Raw genomic sequence first — 19,202 nt, forward strand, 5'->3', positions numbered from 1 at the left:
TTTCTTCACAGTGCATCCTGGTTTTGGGCAAGCGGGAAAAAAAGGTATATTTTTCTTACAAGCCCAATCATAGAAGAGTAAAAAAATAATGATGTTTGCCATGGTTTCCACAATTAGAAGAGAACCGCCAATACCATAACTCAATCATTGCCATTACGAGTCAATATTGAGCATTAATTAACCACGGCCATTATTTTTCAATCTGACACTGTATCCACACTACCGTGTGAGCTTACCTACCTCTAAACTTAATCTATATTATTCATTCAAACTCATTCTGTTTAGCTTTGAAAAAGATGTCAGTGACATCGAAACGTCAGTTGTTATCGCTAGTATTTTATCGTCAAAGGTATAACCAAAGTTTCTTAAATCAAGACATTTTTTCGATTGTTGGTAATTATATTATGAAGTAGCGCTTACTTTTTTATCACGGGCAATATACTTTAATTGAACTCTTATTACACACTTGAGCGGGACAAATTGCCTTAATTTGTTTTGAATTGCTTAACACAATTTTTAAATAATTTTTGAAATTTTTTTCTTAGTTGGCATTGGGTCTTCGATTAAACGTCGATTTAGTGCTATTTTCATTAACATGCGAACCCTGTAGTTGCGCCTGTTGGAATTTGGCTTTAAACTTTCGCCAGTCGAAAATATGAGAGATAATTGCGACTGTTTAGTTTTGATTGACGGCAGCAACAAAAAAAACAAACAAAAAAAAAAAAAACAAAAAAAACAAAACAAAAAAAAAAAAAACGAAAAGAAAAGAAAAGAAAAGAAAAAACAGCGCGCAGCTCGCAGATGAGTTCTCAGAATATCCAAAACCGCAGCAATCATAGCAAACTTTGATATCGTGATCAGAGTTGTTACTACAGCAACTATAGCTTTCTTTTGCTAAAGCAAGTGGTTGCCATGTAAATTGCCAACGTTGTTAGTTAAAGCAGATTTATCAAAACCCAACGCTATAAAAGGTTGCAGATCTCTCAGGAGATCTCATTTCGGGCTCGACAGCTCTAGAAAGGCACAAGATGGCAGCGATGAAGTTTATGGCTGGAGTTTTTGCTCTTATTTGCTTGTACGCGAGTACTCAAGCTACATCACCCTACTATTCTCCAAGAGGTAATTTACTAAACGACAATTCCAATTTTTTTCTCTGGTTAGGTAGTTTATCAGGATCATACCTCTTGGCGGTGCATGAGGTATATCTTCACATATGACCTCTTGGCGGTTGTCTCGTTGTGCGGGACCTTTTTCGAGTTCCAAATTACCGCTGTGTTCCTTGATTGCAGACTCATTTATACAGGGTTAACTTGATTTTGGTGTCTAAATCTTCACAAATACCCACGGTAAAACTGAAATACACAACTTCAGCAATACAAACACAAAACGTTTTTTGCAGGCGTTTGGGGTCCATGGGGTCCATATTGCAAATGTAGCAAGTCGTGTGGCGGAGGCATTCAGTATCGTTCAAGAGTGTGCCAGTACCCTCCATGCATTGGAGATGCAAGGCAATCTAAAGCTTGCAACACAGAAGGCTGCAAAGGTTAGTGAACTTTGTAATGAGTTGGTGAAACTCGGCTGTAGTTCTTCCAAAGAAAAAGAAAAACATCTCTACTTGTGGCATTGCTGAATGTTGGTAAGCCAAAACAAAGTCTGTAATAACTATGTTCCTTGTCTACTTACACTAATTTAGTTCTCCGTAAATTAACAATTCCCTGTAGGCCAAATGGATTTTTGGCTTAATAGAGAGTTTTAGATTTACGTTCACGGCAAACGTGAAACGTCAGTTGATGAGTAAAAAAATCTTTTAAATGACTGAAAAAGAATCGCAAAAAGGTCCGAGTATTAGACAAACAAAAGAGTATTTGCGCTTGGTGAGAAGGTTTGTAAATAGTAAAGTAAAATACAGGAAAACTATAAAAACGTGGTCACGTTTGCCGTTTGCGGGGAGAAAAAAAATTCAATCTAAAACTCTCTATTGATAGAAAATATCTTGCAATTTCCAAAAAAAAAATTTCTTTTTGATCTTCGGCTCGTTAAAATACAAGCTATTCAAGCAACTGACTAATTTATCTCCATCAATTACAGTCGATGGTGGCTGGAGTAAATGGAGTGACTACAGCAAATGCAGCAAATCTTGCAAGAGTGGAACACAGTCTCGTACCAGAACATGCACCAACCCTGCGCCAGCTAACGGTGGAAAAAAATGTGTAGGAAAACCAAGCCAACGCAGAGTCTGTAATAACAATGTTCCTTGTCCAGGTACTTTTGAGGGTAATATTGAGCCTGTCTAAACATAAATACGTTTTCATTGAGCAATACAAAATTAGGATTTAATGATATAAAGAGCTATGCACTTTTCATGTAATATATACAGTATGAGTGGCCGTGTTGTATCCGATATACAAACTCGAGGCATAGCCGAATACGAATACTGTAGATTACTTATCAAACCTCATGAATTATTAATCAGTTTAATAAGAAAAGATTAATAGACGCAAACCAATCTATAGTAATTAGTGATCTATGATTGAGGAGGCATTGATCAGTGTCGTCATTAGACTGACTCTAAGTATCCCATTAGAAAAGACAGATGGAAATTTCTAGTAACCGACTGCTTGAAATTCCACACAACATGGTATTATTCAAGCGATTCCTTCGTAATCTCCCAAAATACATATTCCTTAAATTATTTAATTTGTCTTCTCTCTCAAACGAAATAAAAATGAGTCGACTGATCTATAACATTTTCAAACCACCACAGTCGACGGCGGTTGGAGTGCTTGGGGTCCATATGGACCATGCAGTAGAACTTGCAGAAAAGGGACCCAATCTCGTACCAGAACATGCACCAAACCTGCCCCAGCTAACGGTGGGAAAAACTGTCGCGGAGATTCAAGACAGAGTAGAGTTTGCAATGGAAATGTTCCCTGCCCAGGTAATACTTTTTATCGAGCGCATTTTTCTTTTGTTTTCCTTTGTTTCCTATTCTTTTTAACAGTCAAAAACAGAACACAATTAAAGTGTAAAGAGAAGCAACTTCTCAACACTTGTCTAGTGTTCTACCAATCAGTGCTTTATAACTGTACATAGCACAACAAGCACTTTTTTTGGTTTCATTTATAACATTCAAAGTATTCGAACAAAGGATGGAACCGCTGTTTCTGCAGCAAACGGGGATTTTCAAAGTGTAGGGAACCCAACTCCACTGTCTGTCGTATTTGGTCCTGGAGAAAAACAGAAAACAGTTTCTGTCAAAATCAATGATGACAAAATTTGCGGGAAAAAAAAGAAGAAAAAAAGGAAAGAAAGATTCTTAGTCATTTTTTCAACGAATGATAACAGCGCTACTGTTAATGATAAATTTGATGTTGCAAACGTCGATATTCTTAACAACGATGGTAAGAACGAAGATTTCATAAACGTATTATTAATAAAATGGATCGATGGATGAGTAACAGTCTGGCTAGCTGGCTGGCTGAATGACTGAAAGGTTTGTTGGATGAGTGAAAAGGCTATTTAAAGAGGTATGCCAGTAGAATAAAGGAAGAACGTAACTTCTATGTATTCATTCTAGTATATTTAATTTTTGAATATTTGAAATTATTTTTTATTTCAGTTAACGGATGCTGGGGAAAGTGGTCCCCATGGGGCAAATGCGACAAACCTTGTGGTAAAGGCAGAAAATACAGATCCAGAAAGTGTAACAATCCTGCCCCACAGGGGGGTGGACGTAAATGCCTAGGAAGTCCCAGACAATCAGCTAATTGCTATGTCAAGAGATACTGCCCAAGTAAGTACTTTATAACCATTTTTGAATTTTTAAAAGAGGGTTTTATCTAATAGGAGAATGATATTGCCGTTATGTTACTACTTCATGTTGTACAATATACATTTATTTCAAAAAAGCTCGGTAAAGGTTTTGTTAAGATGATAACATATCAGATTTGCATCAATATTCATTCACTTGTGCTAGTGTTAGCCATGAGTGGAACGGCCATTTTGTTTGAGTAAAGAGAGCGTAATGATAGAAAGGTAAATTATACACCGTAAAAAGTTGAAAAAACGTACTCACTGACGTTTCTTTTCACTGTTTATAATTTACCCTTTTATCATAACTGTTTCATTAGAAACACCGACGCAGCTCACACTAGTTTTTAGCTAGTTATCTCGTCTAAAGAGAGTTTAATGTGTTATCAAAATTGTTTATCATTTTAGTTAACGGAGGCTGGGGAAAGTGGTCCAAATGGAGCAAATGCAACAAACCCTGTGGCAAAGGCAAAAAATACAGATTCAGAAAGTGTAACAATCCTGCCCCACGGTGGGGAGGACGTAAATGTCAAGGAATTCGCAAACAATCAGCTAATTGCTATGTCAAGAGATACTGCCCAAGTAAGTACTTGGTATTCATTTAAGATGGGTTTATCTAATAGAAAAATATTTTTTCCTGTTATGTGGGTACTTCTTGATTTTTTCATTTATTTTAAGATAGGTTGGGGAAGGTGTTGTTAAGATGATAATTTATCAGATTTGCATTTGTAGCTATACATTCGCAATGATGTTAGCCATGAGGTGGACGGCCATTTTGTTTTAGCAAAGTGAGCTTAATTTGATATTAAAATTTCTTTTTAGTTAACGGAGGTTGGGGAAAGTGGTCCAAATGGAGCAAATGTAACAAACCTTGTGGAAAAGGCAGAAAATACAGATTCAGAAAGTGTAACAATCCTGTCACACGGTGGGGAGGACGTAAATGTCAAGGAATTCGCAAGCAATCAGCTAATTGCTATGTCAAGAGATACTGCCCAAGTAAGCACTTTATAACCATTTTTAAATTTTTAAAAGAGGTTTTTATCTAATAGGAGAATGATATTGCCGTTATGTTACTACTTCATGTTGTACAATATACATTTATTTCAAAAAAGCTCGGTAAAGGTTTTGTTAAGATGATAATATATCAGATTTGCATCAATATTCATTCACTTATGTTAGTGTTAGCCATGAGTGGAACGGCCATTTTGTTTGAGTAAAGAGAGCTTAATGATAAAAAGGTAAATTATACAACGTAAAAAGTTGAAAAAACTTACTTTTACTGACGTTTCTTTCACGGTGTATAATTTACCCTTTTAACATAACTGTTTCATTAGAAACACCGACGCAGCTCACACTAGTTTTTAGCTAGTTATCTCGTATAAGGAGAGTTTAATGTGTTATCAAAATTGTTTATCATTTCAGTTAACGGAGGCTGGGGAAAGTGGTCCAAATGGAGCAAATGCAACAAACCTTGTGGAAAAGGCAAAAAATACAGATACAGAAAGTGTAACACTCCTGCCCCACGGTGGGGAGGACGTAAATGTCAAGGAATTCGCAAACAATCAGTTAATTGCTATGTCAAGAGATACTGCCCTAGTAAGTAGGCGATATATATTTAAGAGGGTTTTTTCCAGCCATCGGGTGGACGAACGTTTTGTTTGAATAAAGAGAGCTTAACGTGTCATGAAAATTATTTTTTATTTTAGTTAACGGAGGCTGGGGAAAGTGGTCCAAATGGAGCAAATGCAACAAACCCTGTGGAAAAGGCAAAAAATACAGATTCAGAAAGTGTAACAATCCTGCCCTACGGTGGGGAGGACGTAAATGTCAAGGAATTCGCAAACAATCAGCTAATTGCTATGTCAAGAGATACTGCCCTAGTAAGTAGGCGATATTCATTTAAGAGGGTTTTATCTAATAGGAGAATGATATTGCCGTTATGTTACTACTTCATGTTGTACAGTATACATTTATTTCAAAAAAGGTTGGTGAAGGTGTTGTTAAGATGACAATATATCAGATTTGCATCAATATTCATTCACTTGTGCTAGTGTTAGCCATGAGTGGAACGGCCATTTTGTTTGAGTAAAGAGAGCTTAATGATAAAAAGGTAAATTATACAACGTAAAAAGTTGAAAAAACGTACTCACTGACGTTTCTTTTCACGGTGTATAATTTACCCTTTTATCATAACTGTTTCATTAGAAACACCGACGCAGCTCACACTAGTTTTTAGCTAGTTATCTCGTCTAAGGAGAGTTTAATGTGTTATCAAAATTATTTTTTTATTTCAGTTAACGGAGGCTGGGGAAAGTGGTCCAAATGGAGCAAATGCAACAAACCTTGTGGAAAAGGCAAAAAATACAGATCCAGAAAGTGTAACAATCCTGCCCCACGGTGGGGAGGACGTAAATGTCGAGGAATTCGCAAACAATCAGTTAATTGCTATGTCAAGAGATACTGCCCAAGTAAGCACTTTATATTCATTTAAGATGGGTTTTATCTATAATTAGAAAAAATTTTTCCTCAAGATCAGAATTCTCTATACCCCTAATGACAAATCCGGTGCAATTATTGGCAAAGCGGCTTGTAGTCTTAAAACTCCAGTTTTGCGAGCTTAGCTAGCTTCGATTATAAGAGTTGCTTGTTTTGTTAGCACGTAGTAGTGGCGCAAAGAGAATAAGTGATCGTCATGTTGATAAATATTATCATCGTTATGTTAGTGTACCAACAATTTGAACAAAGCATTTTGTTTTAAATCTTTGATTTATTTTATCGTCCAATTGATTTCTGGATGGCAATTCAAATGGCAATCAACCAAAACGAATTTCGTCAGCGTACTATTCACAAAAAATTTCGAACGCTGTACCTCTTAGTTCTGAAAATTTCTCAATTTTTTAAATTAATCAACTTTTTGAATAAAAGGAGAAAAACCCATTACAAGTAAAAAAGTTATCAAATTCCAAACCAATCTAAAATAATACCATATCACTAATCCCTTCGATCTTTCGAATTTCCAGTAAATGGTGGATACGGCGCATGGTCAAAATGGAGCAGCTGCTCAAGATCTTGTGGTGCAGGATCGCGCACAAGAACACGCGTTTGCAACAAGCCAAGACCTCATTATGGCGGTAAACCTTGCTATGGAGTGCCAAAACAGACCAGGAAATGCTATTTGAGAGCTTGTTCTTATTCAGGTAGGTGAGCAGATAAGGTTCAGTGTGTGGGCTAGTTTTAGAATAATTAATAATAGAGTAAAAATGTTTGAAAAATAATATGTAGTTTTACCAGTAATAAAAATAATCTTACAAAATGTCTTATTGCTAGTTTTAGTTTAATATAGCGGATGATCAAATCTCGATCCCTGCCCGGTATTGTGATTGTACAATCAGCCACCACGCTTTTGACAATGCGCTGTAAATGTATGATATTTCTCATATGCTTTTGAATAAAATAATGTCGACTGCCAATGATAATTTCTCCAAGGAGCATGATTGCATCATATGTTTGTGATCTTGGATGTAATTAAAGACCATGCCAGTTTTTGACAATGCTGTAAATGTATGATATCTTACATAATGATATAGTTGGATGCAAGGCTAACGAGAAAACACAAAAGAATATATGATTTTTATTTTCTCCTTGTAATTTGGAGTCTTTATACTTTTATTATTTTCATATATAAGCCTCGCATTAGCCTTCAGATTGGTAAGGCCCTTTTTTTTCTTTTTTTTCTTTTTTTTTTAACTTTATTTTTACATCTTTTTAGCATACAAGCCCAAGCCTTACATCAAACCAGTACGTCCAGGTAAAAATAGTAGGTTCGGTGTGTGAACTAGTTTTAGATCGAATAATAATGAGTAAAAAGGTGCGGGAAAAATACTATACTTATACTAGCAATAAATATAATTTTATCAGGTCTTTGCTTTTCACCAAGCCTTGCATTTATGATCACCTTGAGATGGCTGCGATCCAATTTTTTTTTGTTTTTTTTGTTGAATTTTTGTTTTTACATTTTTTAGCATACAAGCCCAAGCCTTACGTCAAGCCAGTACGTCCAGGTAAAAATATTAGGTTCAAAATATTGGACAGCCATCAACCACGTTTTTGGCAATACTGTAAATTTACAGAAAAGATAATATACGGTCCATTTTTTAACTTTCATTTTTACATTTTTTAGCATACAAGCCCAAGCCTTACGTCAAGCCAGTACGTCCAGGTACAAACATTAGGTTCAATATTTGAACTATTTTTAGATCGACGAATAAGGAGTAAATCTTTCGGGGGGGGGGGGGGGGGGATATACGGTCCATTTTTTTGAACTTTTATTTTTACATTTTTTAGCTTACAAGCCCAAGCCTTACGTCAAGCCAGTACGTCCAGGTAAAAATATTAGGTTCAATATTTGAACTATTTTTAGATCGACGAATAAGGAGTAAATATTTCGGGGGGGGGGGGGGGGGATATACGGTTTCTTTTTTTGAACTTTTATTTTTGCATTTTTTAGCATACAAGCCCAAGCCTTACGTCAAGCCAGTACGTCCAGGTAAAAATATTAGGTTCAAAATATAGAACAACCATCCACCACGTTTTTGAAAATGCTGTAAATTTCTGAAAAAATAACATACGGTCCATTTTTTTTGAACTTTTATCTTTATATTTTTATATTTTTTAGCATACAAACCCAAGCCCAAGCCAGTACGCCCAGGTACAAACATTAGGTTCAGTATTTGAACTATTTTTAGATCGGATAAAAACGAGTAAAGCTTTCGGGATAAAAAATGATATATGGTCCATTTTTTTTGAGCTTTTACTTTTACATTTTTTAGCATACAAGCCCAAGCCTAACGTCAAGCCAATACGTCCAGGTAAAAATATTAGGTTCAAAATATTGGACAACTATCCACCACGTTTTTGACAATGCTGTAAATTTCGGAAAAAATGATATACGGTCCATTTTTTGAACTTCTATTTTTACATTTTTTAGCATACAAGCCCAAGCCTTACGTCAAGCCAGTACGTCCAGGTAAAAATATTAGGTTCAATATTTGAACTATTTTTAGATCGAAGAATAAGGAGTAAATCTTTCGGGGGGGGGGGGGGGGTGTATACGGTCCATTTTTTTGAATTTTTACTTTTCCAATTTTTAGTATACAAGCCCAAGCCTTACGTCAGGCCAGTACCTCCAGGTAAAAATGTTAGGTTCAGTGTGTGAACTACTTTTCATTCTAATAGTGATGAGTAAAAAGTTTCGAGGAAAAAAAAAGTACTTATAATATTCAATAAGCATCATTTTACCATGTTTTTGCTAGTTAAAGCTTTTGAATAAAATAATGCCGATTGCCAATGATAATTTCACAAAGAATCTTGATGGCATCAGCCAGGACGCTCTTGACAATGCTTGAAATGTATGATATTTTAAGACAAATGATACATTTGGATGCAAGGAGAAAATACAAAAAATGTATACCATTTTTCCCGGAATTTGGAGTCTTTTTATTTTTATTATTTTTATATTAGCCCCGCATCTAAGACCACTCCCACTATAGGTACGGTCCATATTTTGAATTTTTGGTTTTACATATTTTTTTAGCATACAAGCCCAAGCCTAACGTCAAGCCAGTACGTCCAGGTAAAAAAAAAAAAAGTTTCAGTGTGTGAACTAGTTTTAGATTAAATAATAATGAGTAAAAACTTTCGAAAAAATGATATAAGGTCCACTTTTTTCAAACTTTTATTTTTACATTTTTTTAGCATACAAGCCCAAGCCTTACGTCAAGCCAGTACGTCCAGGTAAAAATATTAGGTTCCGTATGTTAACTAGTTTTAGATCGAATGATAATGAGTAATTATTACGTTTGGAATAAGTCATGTAGTTATACCAACAATAATCATAACATTGCCAAGTTATAAGAACCAAATTATTGTCGATGCATGATAATTTTACCGAAGAGCATGATTGTATCAAATCTCAGTTGAGCATTTTGATTGGGCAATCATCCACCACGTTCCAGACAATGCTGTAATAATAATAATAATAATAATAATAATAATAATAATAATCTTTATTGAGATAACTTTTTCATAATCATGGTTTTCAAAAAGGCCCTCATATTTTCAAAAAGGACCTCATATTTTCAAAAAGGACCTAAAGAAATGTATGTGCGTAAATGTATGATATTTTACATAACGGAGCACGAGCTTTAATAGACACAAAAATTGACTCCTCTCAAAATAATCTTGGATGCAAGGCTAACACTAAAAGAAATGATTATTAGATTTTTTTCGATGGAATTTGAACTTTTTTTTTTTTCATATTAACGTCGCATCCAAGATCACCTTCAGACTAATACGGCCAATTTTTTATATTTCTTTTTTTTGGACAACCATCCACCACGTTTTTGACAATGCTGTAAATTTCGGAAAAAATAATATATGATCCATTTTTTTGAACTTTTACTTTTACATATTTTAGCATACAAGCCCAAGCCTAACGTCAAGCCAGTACGTCCAGGTAAAAATATTAGGTTTAAAATATTGGACAACCCTCCACCACATTTTTGACAATGCTTTAAATTTCGAAAAAAAATAGTATACGGCCCATTTTTTTTTTTTTTTTTTTTTTTTTTTTGAACTTTTGTTTTTACATTTTTAGCTTACAAGCCCAAGCCTAACGTGAAGCCAGTACCTCCAGGTAAAAATATTAGGTTCAAAATATTGGACAACCATCCACCATGTTTTTGTGAATGCTGTAAATTTCCAAAAAAATAATACATGGTCCATTTTTTTGAACTTTTATTTTTACATTTTTTAGCTTACGAGCCCAAGCCTTACGTCAAGCCAGTGCCTCCAGGTAAAAATATTAGGTTCAAAATATTGGAAACCCTCCACCACGTTTTTGACAATGCTGTAAATTTCGGAAAAAATGATATACGGTCCATTTTTTTGAGCTTTTGTTTTTACATTTTTTAGCATATGAGCCCAAGCCTGACGTCAAGCCAGTACGTCCAGCCTACTAACAAGAAGCCAAACCAAAAACAATTGCTTTGGGAAAGAAAGGTAAATATGATTTGGAGTAAATTTTTTTAGATTTTTTTTGAAATGAAGGAAACTAAAAACAAGTCGTAGAGAAGCCCATTCACGAGAAAGACCTAACTAAATCAACACACAAGTATAGAGCGTTTTCACGCGACGTCACAGCGGCCATTATGGGGTACCAAAACAATCTACATTTTCTATCCTCCGGGAATTGAACTCTATTTTTATGCAAATACTGTGCACATATCAAACAATTGTTGTCATTCGCGGGCTTCCTGTGGTGACAAACCACGCTCCCCTCCCCTACACAATTTCCAGTCTTTTTTCGGCCAAAACCAAGATGACTGACTAGTTAGTGATGTTTTCACTCGATTTACTGTAACTTTGAGCAGTTTTGAGCAAGAAATTCGCCTATTTAGTGAAGAAAATTATATTCCAATTTCCTAATATGGTAAGTACATTCCATATATGGTAAAAGAAACAGCTCGAGCGGAACGACAACTTTTCTATGTGGAAAGTTTGATATGGAACGTTTCTATTGTTTATGGCTGCCTTCTCACGTGAGTGAAAACCCACTATGTCAAGAATAATGTTCCATTTTTTTCTTTCTTTTTTTTCAGGACTTTGATGATAGATAATGAGATTTCAAGACAATAGTTAAAATTGAAGCTAGGTTTAAACTGTGGAAATATAGGGGTATTAATAATAGTTGATAATAAAGCAAAATCATAAACGATCAGATTTTGTTGGGGTCTTTGATCTTTGAAATAGAGTGTCAAATGTTCTTTATTGAGGAATTATAAAATAATTGTCATAAATCTCGCGTTCTGATTGGTTGGGAGCACGTGCTTTATGAGAGCACCACAGCACGCACGCGCACTTTCTATTGCGTCATTCCTATCTAAAATAGCGGTTATTGTAATTTGTACTTTATAAAAGAAATAAAAAACTTGCTTGGTGTGCTGTGTGCAGTCGTAAAGCACTTGGGGTTTGCACAACACTCGCGCGGGTTTTCTATTTCTTCATAAGAAGAAAAAGAAGAATGATGATGATTATGATGAGATGATGATGGTGATGAAAATAGTAATAATAATAATAAATAATAATGATAAATAATAATAATAATAATAATAATAATTCACCTCAAGAAATACAGACATACAACAAGGACGCTCAAAGATGACGAGCGAGAAAGAAACCAGATATTTGCTGCTGAAAAGCCAAAAATGAATCCTATCACAGAATGCGGAAATCGTAAAGCAATTTCATCGCTATTAAAAGCACTCTTGCAAGAAAGAACAATGGAAAAGAGAACTTGTGTAATTGTTAGAATGATAAGGATTGGCCATAAAAATTTCCATAATAATGATAATAATAATAATAATGATAATAATGATAATAAGAATAATGATAATGATAATAATAATAAGATATAATAATATATTAATAATGATATCACCAAACTGACAAACTCTATCATTATAAGCTCACCGTTCGTCTCGCTTCGTTGCAAAGGCACGGCTACCTTTCAAGATGACGCAGGGAACTGTGGAGGGAACTATTATCAAGTGGATGATTAAGCGCACAGTTTATACACCCTTCTCATAACGGCTGATGAACGCACGGAAACGATGTCACCCAGTCATCTTGCAAGGTTGAGCCAAGCTGCTCATTCAAAATAAAGGCTGTTAGCGCTAATTCAGATCAAAACAAAGGTCATTTTTTTATACTTTTCTTCTTTAAAGTCATTTCATGTAATTTTATATCTTTTATTGTGAAATGATGACTGGATGACCTCGTTTTCATGCACTTGTCAGCCATTATGAGAAGGGTGTATTAGATTCCTATTTTTCTTCCCGTGAAATGAAAACATGACCACGTTCTTATCATTTGCCTCTATTCCATTTACCTTTTTAAAGTGTTTTGAATGGTAAACTGACGTTTCAGGTTTGCCGTAAACGATAATCTTAAACGTAATTAGCAAATTGATGTCCCTTTACTATGGTGTGTACAGTCTTATCGAACATGGAATGGCGTCAGCATGTGATCCAAACTCAATTGGACCCAAGAGCGCACGCAGCGAATGGTTTCACTGCAAAGTTTGCTGACGCCATTCCAGGTTCGACAAGAGTTCAGGCAAAAAAAAGGGACCTCGATTTGTTTCGCTTAACACGAAAAATCCAATAACATGCATCTTTTAGACGCTTTTTAGTGATCAAAAAGACCAACGGCAAGAGCACGCTCGTTGACGTGAGCTTATTGATCTGGCCTCATAACAATTTGTGGTAAAAAGTTGTTTTGATACAATGCTAGATACGCCTAGATACGCTAGAAAGCATATAAATATTGGACTGACAAATTTCGGAATGTTTGATGAAGAAGAAGCCGTGAATCGAATCAGAAAGCTTTGTTGGAATATACTTATTGTTTATACATTTTTGACACTTCTGAAAGGTCTAAATCTGCTAGACTTAATAATATTGAGATACTTTTTCAAATGACAACTTGTTTTGATGAAAAAAAGAAATCAAAAAAATTCGACCCAGTGTTTAAGTCGTTTCTATTATTAGTTGCCAATCTCACTCCCCCCCCCCCCCCCCCCCCACCCCCCAAAAAACTATAGATTGCTACATTAAACATACTAACTACATTAAACATACTAATATTCTTGCCAAGAAAGATCTTGAAAAAAGTATAAACACTTTCCACTGAGGGGGAAAAGGATAAATACGGAATAAAAGTTTACCTAGTGTAGATTAGCTTTTTTTATTCGTTTTTAGAACGACTTTCTGCGCGCGAGGGTGGGAGTGAAGGAGAAAGAGAGAGACGGAGGGATCAATCTTAGAATTTTGGAAGACAGACGACGTAACAACTTTATTAGACAGGGTAACACCGTTACCATAAATGATAATTTTCAGGTGGCCCTCGATAAAATATATACAAAATGGAATAATAATAATAAATAATAGTAAAATATATATATATATATCAAATCCCCTCCCCGCCAAACCATCAATGCCCCCTCCAACCCCCCATCCACCCCCTACCCTCCCCCACGCGACGACCCTCCCGCAACCGGGTGTATATGAGACTATATAATAAGCAAAAAATAGATCATCTTAAATATGTAAATTGAAAGTTCTAAAAACAAAATCAAAAATATGAGAGTGTATATTTGTAAGAGAGCCGCCACACGAAAACAGAGCATCAGGAATTCAGCCGGACAGGGACAGATCAAAGGACAAAAGAACAACATAACTACGTAGCAGTGAGAGCGCTCGCCTCGCACCAATGACGACACTTGTGCTCGCTTTCCTAGCTATGCGTTAATGATAAGAGTGGTTTTTGGTCCTCTCCTATTCTTCAAGAGCTTTTCTCTGGGCCCTTTCCTTCATCCGTCGAAAAATCAACTTCTAAATTCCAATTGGAATCCAGTGGAAAAATCTTATTTTTAGCTCAGAAGAAGCTTTTACAATTAATAATTACTATAGGAATAACTGTCGTGACTCACGTATGGACAATAAATTCAACTTTACAATCAGACAAACAAACATTAGCTAAAAACATAGGTATTTTTAGCAGTTATTTTTATCTAATTGACGTCAAGAAGAAGTCAAAAACTGAAGTTTTGAATTGCTACTGTTATGATAAGATAAATGTGTTATTGCTCAGAGAGAACAATGAGTGTATTCAATTGGTTAACAAATGTTTCAAATGTTAATGTATCATCGTCCCCAAAAGCTCAGTAAAATATAGAAATTATTCAAAGGTTCAAGAAACAAATCTAACCAAATGAAGTTAAACGGCCACTTACAAACGCCTATTTAATATTGGTATCGGTTGTGTGTCAATTAACAAACAAATATTACATAGAAGGTGTTTACCAACCAGGAGGTCGGGAGATAAACTGTGCCTGGGTTTTAGAATAAGATGAACAAAGCTACAGTTTTCCCATTTCCTGACCGACTATAGGAATAAGGTTTTTTTTTTAATCGCATTAAAATTTTTTATACTTCGTTAAAAAAAATTGTTGCTTAGCAGTACATTATACCGTGATACCGGATGACGTTCAGGGATGGGCAATACCGATCTGCAGCCAACCACAATGTTCAACTGAGTGAAAATAGTAATAAATGAATAAATGTTTTTATTCAAACAAGGTAGGCTCGTAAGCTAGATGCTTTTTGAGCCGTGCATCCTCTATAGCCCACACCAAGACACATTACTTCATTCAAATATTGGAATATTCGAACATGTTGGGTGGAACTATTTAAAAAGAAATCTGAATTACAACATTCAAAAAAAGAAACTTCCCATGATGCCACGCGTTCTTCAATTCCGGAACGCGCGACTAAAACATTTTCATGTGTTTTGATATATCGTTTCATATCTGCTGTCTAATATTTTTGTCGTTATTTTCTTGTTTATCCTTCTCATTCTCCTTCTCCTCTAACAAGCAAACAAAACATACAAACACGAATAACAACAAGATTTTTAAAAAAATGAATATTTTCGTAATACTTATCATGAGTTCTGTTTCTGTGTTTTATTTTAATTAACCCATAAATAATTTCTAAGTTGGTGAAGTTTTTAGTTTATTACAGTTAAAGCATCCAGTATGTGAATATGTTGCATTTGCATACTCGATGACTTTGTCATGCTGTTTTCCTTAGCAAGGAAAAAAGCTATAGGTAAAAATAACTTGTTATTGAGAAATCAAAACAAGGTCGAAGCAGAAAAGTTATAATTACAACTTGTATCGTAGGAACCAATGTGTTTGCTTAATAATGTGAGTAACTTCCTTGGAGATTTGTCGTTTTTTTAAAAATTTTTTGAAACCAAAGAAATTCCTTGACAACTATGGATTGAAGATCTGAATTTTCCGGTTTCGTTTTGCTATATATAAGGGGTGAGATCAGTGTATGCTTCACTTTGTACTTGCCTACAGTCCTGTACGGTTTGTGGCAACGATGAAGACCTTGTTTGGAATAGTTGCTCTCATTTCCTTGGTTGCTTCGGCTATTGCGGCTACGCTCAATGACCCATCGGGGTATGGTAAGTACACTTGATCACAGTTTCCTGAGGTGCTCAGTGTTTACAAATAATCTAGGCAACAAAAAAAATTACTTTACGGAATGCTTTCTCACCGCCAAAAATAAAGAAAGAAAAAATGAAAAGAAAACGCGGAGCAGAAGGAAAAAGTAAAACAAGGCAATTGAAAATCCTACATTTGGTTTTTTTTTTCTTCTTTTTTTACAGCTGGAGGCTGGGGACCTTGGGGTCCATTCTGCAAATGTAGCAAGTCTTGTGGAGGTGGCACACAGTATCGTTTAAGGGTGTGTGCTAATCCACCAGTGTACGGTAAAATTCCACCATGCGAAGGCAGCGACAGGCATACTCAAGACTGTGGAACTCATCCTTGTCCAGGTAAAATCATCAATCCTTTTAATTTATACTATGTTAATAAATGGAAACAAATAACAGTTTTGAAGTTTAATCGTCGATGACCACTTTGTCATCTATATAGTGCTTATATTGAACTTTCCTCCATCTTCCAACACTAGTGGATGGATATTGTGAAGCTTATGGTGGCTGGGGCGCTTGCAGCAAGACATGTGGTGGTGGAACTTGTAAGAGAACACGAAAATGTTACCCACCTAAGTACGGAGGAAAAACTTACGTTGGATACCCTGAAGAAACCAAGAAATGTGGAACACATCCTTGTCCAGGTAATACAATCCTTTAATACTGTGTTAAGAACAAATATAAGTAACGTACATTTTTACAGTTTAATAATCGATAACCTCTTTGTCATCTATAAATAACTGAAATGTATTAAGTGATCTATGAGCTAAGTCGTATTTATTGAAACTTTTTTTCAATCTTCCAACCATAGTGAATGGATATTGTGATGCCTATGGCAGCTGGAGTAAATGTACCAAGACATGTGGAGGTGGAACTTGTACGAGAACACGAAAATGCTACCCACCTAAATATGGAGGAAAGGCTTATAGCGGTGGCTATAAGGAAACTAAGAAATGTGGAACACATCCTTGTCCAAGTAAGATCAAATTAGACATGCAAATGTCATAATTAACCTATTATAGTGGAATTGATAACGGATTAAATTCTCAGATTGAAGTATCTGTATCTAGCTGGGAATAGTGTTCGCCTCTAACCTAGATAACCCAGGTTGGATTTTCTTACTCGGTATTGTATTTGACTAGAGTTGCTTGTTGGTTCTCTATCTCCTGTGCTTCGAAGGGTTTTCTCAGGTTATCTTTCATGCATCCGCAAAAATTAGATATTAAATTCCAATTGGAATTAAGTGGAAGAAGATTTGCTATGTAGAGATGAAACTGTTGCAATCCAAGAATTATTTATTTTATTTCGATTTTATTTCAAATGCTATATTCAGCTTAAAATAATAGGATTTTTGATGATGCTTTTTTTCATTATTTTTTTCTAGTCGATGGATATTGTGAAGCATATGGCGGCTGGAGTAAATGTACCAAAACATGTGGTGGTGGAACTTGTAAGAGAACACGAAAATGTTACCCACCTAAATACGGAGGAAAAGCTTACGTTGGATACCCTGAAGAAACTAAGAAATGTGGAACACATCCTTGTCCAGGTAAAACAATCCTTTAATACCGTGTTAAGAAAGAAATGAAAAAATGACATGTACAGTTTTGCAGTTTAATATTCGATAACCTCTTTGTCATCTATAAATAACTGAAGTGTATAAAGTGATCTATGAACTAAGTTGTATTTATTGAAACTTTTTTTCCTTCATCCTACCATAGTGGATGGCTATTGTGATGCTTATGGCAGCTGGAGTAAATGTACCAAGACATGTGGTGGTGGAACTTGTACGAGAACACGAAAATGCTACCCACCTAAATATGGAGGAAAAGCTTACGTTGGATACCCTGAAGAAACTAAGAAATGTGGAACACATCCTTGTCCAGGTAAAACAATCCTTTAATACCGTGTTAAGAAAGAAATAAAAAAATGACATTTACAGTTTCGCAGTTTAATCGCGATAACCTCTTTGTCATCTATAAATAACTGAAGTGTATAAAGTGATCTATGAACTAAGTTGTATTTATTGAAACTTTTTTTCCTTCATCCTACCATAGTGGATGGATATTGTGATGCTTATGGCACCTGGAGTAAATGTACCAAGACATGTGGTGGTGGAACTTGTAAGAGAACACGAAAATGCTACCCACCTAAATATGGAGGAAAAGCTTACGTTGGATACCCTGAAGAAACTAAGAAATGTGGAACACATCCTTGTCCAGGTAATACAATCCTTTAATACCGTGTTAAGAAAGAAATAAAAAAATGACATTTACAGTTTTGCAGTTTAATCGCGATAACCTCTTTGTCATCTTTAAATAACTGAAGGGTATTAAGCTATCTCTGAATTATTTGTAATTTTTTTCAACTTATTTTTCGTCTTCCAACCATAGTGGATGGATATTGTGATGCTTATGGCACCTGGAGTAAATGCACCAAAACTTGTGGAGGTGGAACTTGTAAGAGAACACGAAAATGTTACCCACCTAAATACGGAGGAAAAGCTTACGTTGGATACCCTGAAGAAACTAAGAAATGTGGAACGCATCCTTGTCCAGGTAATACAATCACTCGACACCGTGTTAAGAAATGAATAAAAAATTGGCATGTACAGTTGTGCTGTTTAATCTTCGATAACCTCTTTGTCATCTTTAAATAACTGAAGTGTATTAAGCTATCTCTGAATTATTTGTATTTTTTCAACTTATTTTTCACATTCCAACAAAAGTGGATGGGTATTGTGATGCTTATGGCAGCTGGAGTAAATGCACCAAAACTTGTGGTGGCGGAACTTGTACGAGAACACGAAAATGCTACCCACCTAAATATGGAGGAAAAGCTTACGTTGGATACCCTGAAGAAACTAAGAAATGTGGAACGCATCCTTGTCCAGGTAAAATTAACAGTTATTTAATGAAAAATGATATGCTAAGTTGTGCAGTTTCATCTTCGATAGCCTCTTTATCATCTATAAATAACTGAAGTGTATTAAGTTATCTGGGCACCATTTGTTTGTTTTTTCAACTTATTTTTCGTCTTCCAACTATAGTGGATGGATATTGTGATGCTTATGGCAGCTGGAGCAAATGCACCAAAACATGTGGTGGTGGAACTTGTACGAGAACACGAAAATGCTACCCACCTAAGTACGGAGGAAAGGCTTACGTTGGATATCCTGAAGAAACTAAGAAATGTGGAACGCATCCTTGTCCAGGTAAAATTAACAATTCCTTCATTACCAGGTGATCTCAAGGGAACGCGTGCAAAGA

General features: G+C 35.4%; 1 protein-coding gene across 1 annotated transcript in view; it reads left to right on the forward strand.

Moving 5' to 3' along the window:
- The window catches only part of LOC116303957 (SCO-spondin), a 34,113-nt gene that overhangs the window by 11,276 nt on the left and 3,635 nt on the right, over positions 1 to 19,202 (forward strand). Inside the window, exons 11-44 of the mRNA XM_089029373.1 lie at positions 2,089 to 2,262; positions 2,765 to 2,938; positions 3,620 to 3,793; positions 4,219 to 4,392; positions 4,633 to 4,806; positions 5,233 to 5,406; positions 5,517 to 5,690; positions 6,105 to 6,278; positions 6,831 to 7,007; positions 7,580 to 7,618; positions 7,833 to 7,871; positions 7,991 to 8,029; positions 8,155 to 8,193; positions 8,318 to 8,356; positions 8,486 to 8,518; positions 8,640 to 8,678; positions 8,798 to 8,836; positions 8,961 to 8,999; positions 9,404 to 9,442; positions 9,565 to 9,603; positions 10,286 to 10,324; positions 10,466 to 10,504; positions 10,625 to 10,663; positions 10,783 to 10,826; positions 15,768 to 15,903; positions 16,108 to 16,275; positions 16,413 to 16,577; positions 16,745 to 16,909; positions 17,318 to 17,482; positions 17,655 to 17,819; positions 17,991 to 18,155; positions 18,327 to 18,491; positions 18,662 to 18,826; positions 18,983 to 19,147. Coding sequence (XP_088885499.1) covers positions 2,089 to 2,262; positions 2,765 to 2,938; positions 3,620 to 3,793; positions 4,219 to 4,392; positions 4,633 to 4,806; positions 5,233 to 5,406; positions 5,517 to 5,690; positions 6,105 to 6,278; positions 6,831 to 7,007; positions 7,580 to 7,618; positions 7,833 to 7,871; positions 7,991 to 8,029; positions 8,155 to 8,193; positions 8,318 to 8,356; positions 8,486 to 8,518; positions 8,640 to 8,678; positions 8,798 to 8,836; positions 8,961 to 8,999; positions 9,404 to 9,442; positions 9,565 to 9,603; positions 10,286 to 10,324; positions 10,466 to 10,504; positions 10,625 to 10,663; positions 10,783 to 10,826; positions 15,768 to 15,903; positions 16,108 to 16,275; positions 16,413 to 16,577; positions 16,745 to 16,909; positions 17,318 to 17,482; positions 17,655 to 17,819; positions 17,991 to 18,155; positions 18,327 to 18,491; positions 18,662 to 18,826; positions 18,983 to 19,147 — 3,777 coding nt within the window. The remainder of the gene's footprint in view (positions 1 to 2,088; positions 2,263 to 2,764; positions 2,939 to 3,619; positions 3,794 to 4,218; positions 4,393 to 4,632; positions 4,807 to 5,232; positions 5,407 to 5,516; positions 5,691 to 6,104; positions 6,279 to 6,830; positions 7,008 to 7,579; positions 7,619 to 7,832; positions 7,872 to 7,990; positions 8,030 to 8,154; positions 8,194 to 8,317; positions 8,357 to 8,485; positions 8,519 to 8,639; positions 8,679 to 8,797; positions 8,837 to 8,960; positions 9,000 to 9,403; positions 9,443 to 9,564; positions 9,604 to 10,285; positions 10,325 to 10,465; positions 10,505 to 10,624; positions 10,664 to 10,782; positions 10,827 to 15,767; positions 15,904 to 16,107; positions 16,276 to 16,412; positions 16,578 to 16,744; positions 16,910 to 17,317; positions 17,483 to 17,654; positions 17,820 to 17,990; positions 18,156 to 18,326; positions 18,492 to 18,661; positions 18,827 to 18,982; positions 19,148 to 19,202) is intronic.

The sequence above is a fragment of the Actinia tenebrosa genome, unplaced genomic scaffold, assembly GCF_029948245.1.
Source record: "Actinia tenebrosa isolate PJP-AT-01 unplaced genomic scaffold, QUT_ActTen_1.0 PGA_scaffold14__42_contigs__length_11649687, whole genome shotgun sequence".
Taxonomy (NCBI): Eukaryota; Metazoa; Cnidaria; class Anthozoa; order Actiniaria; family Actiniidae; genus Actinia; species Actinia tenebrosa.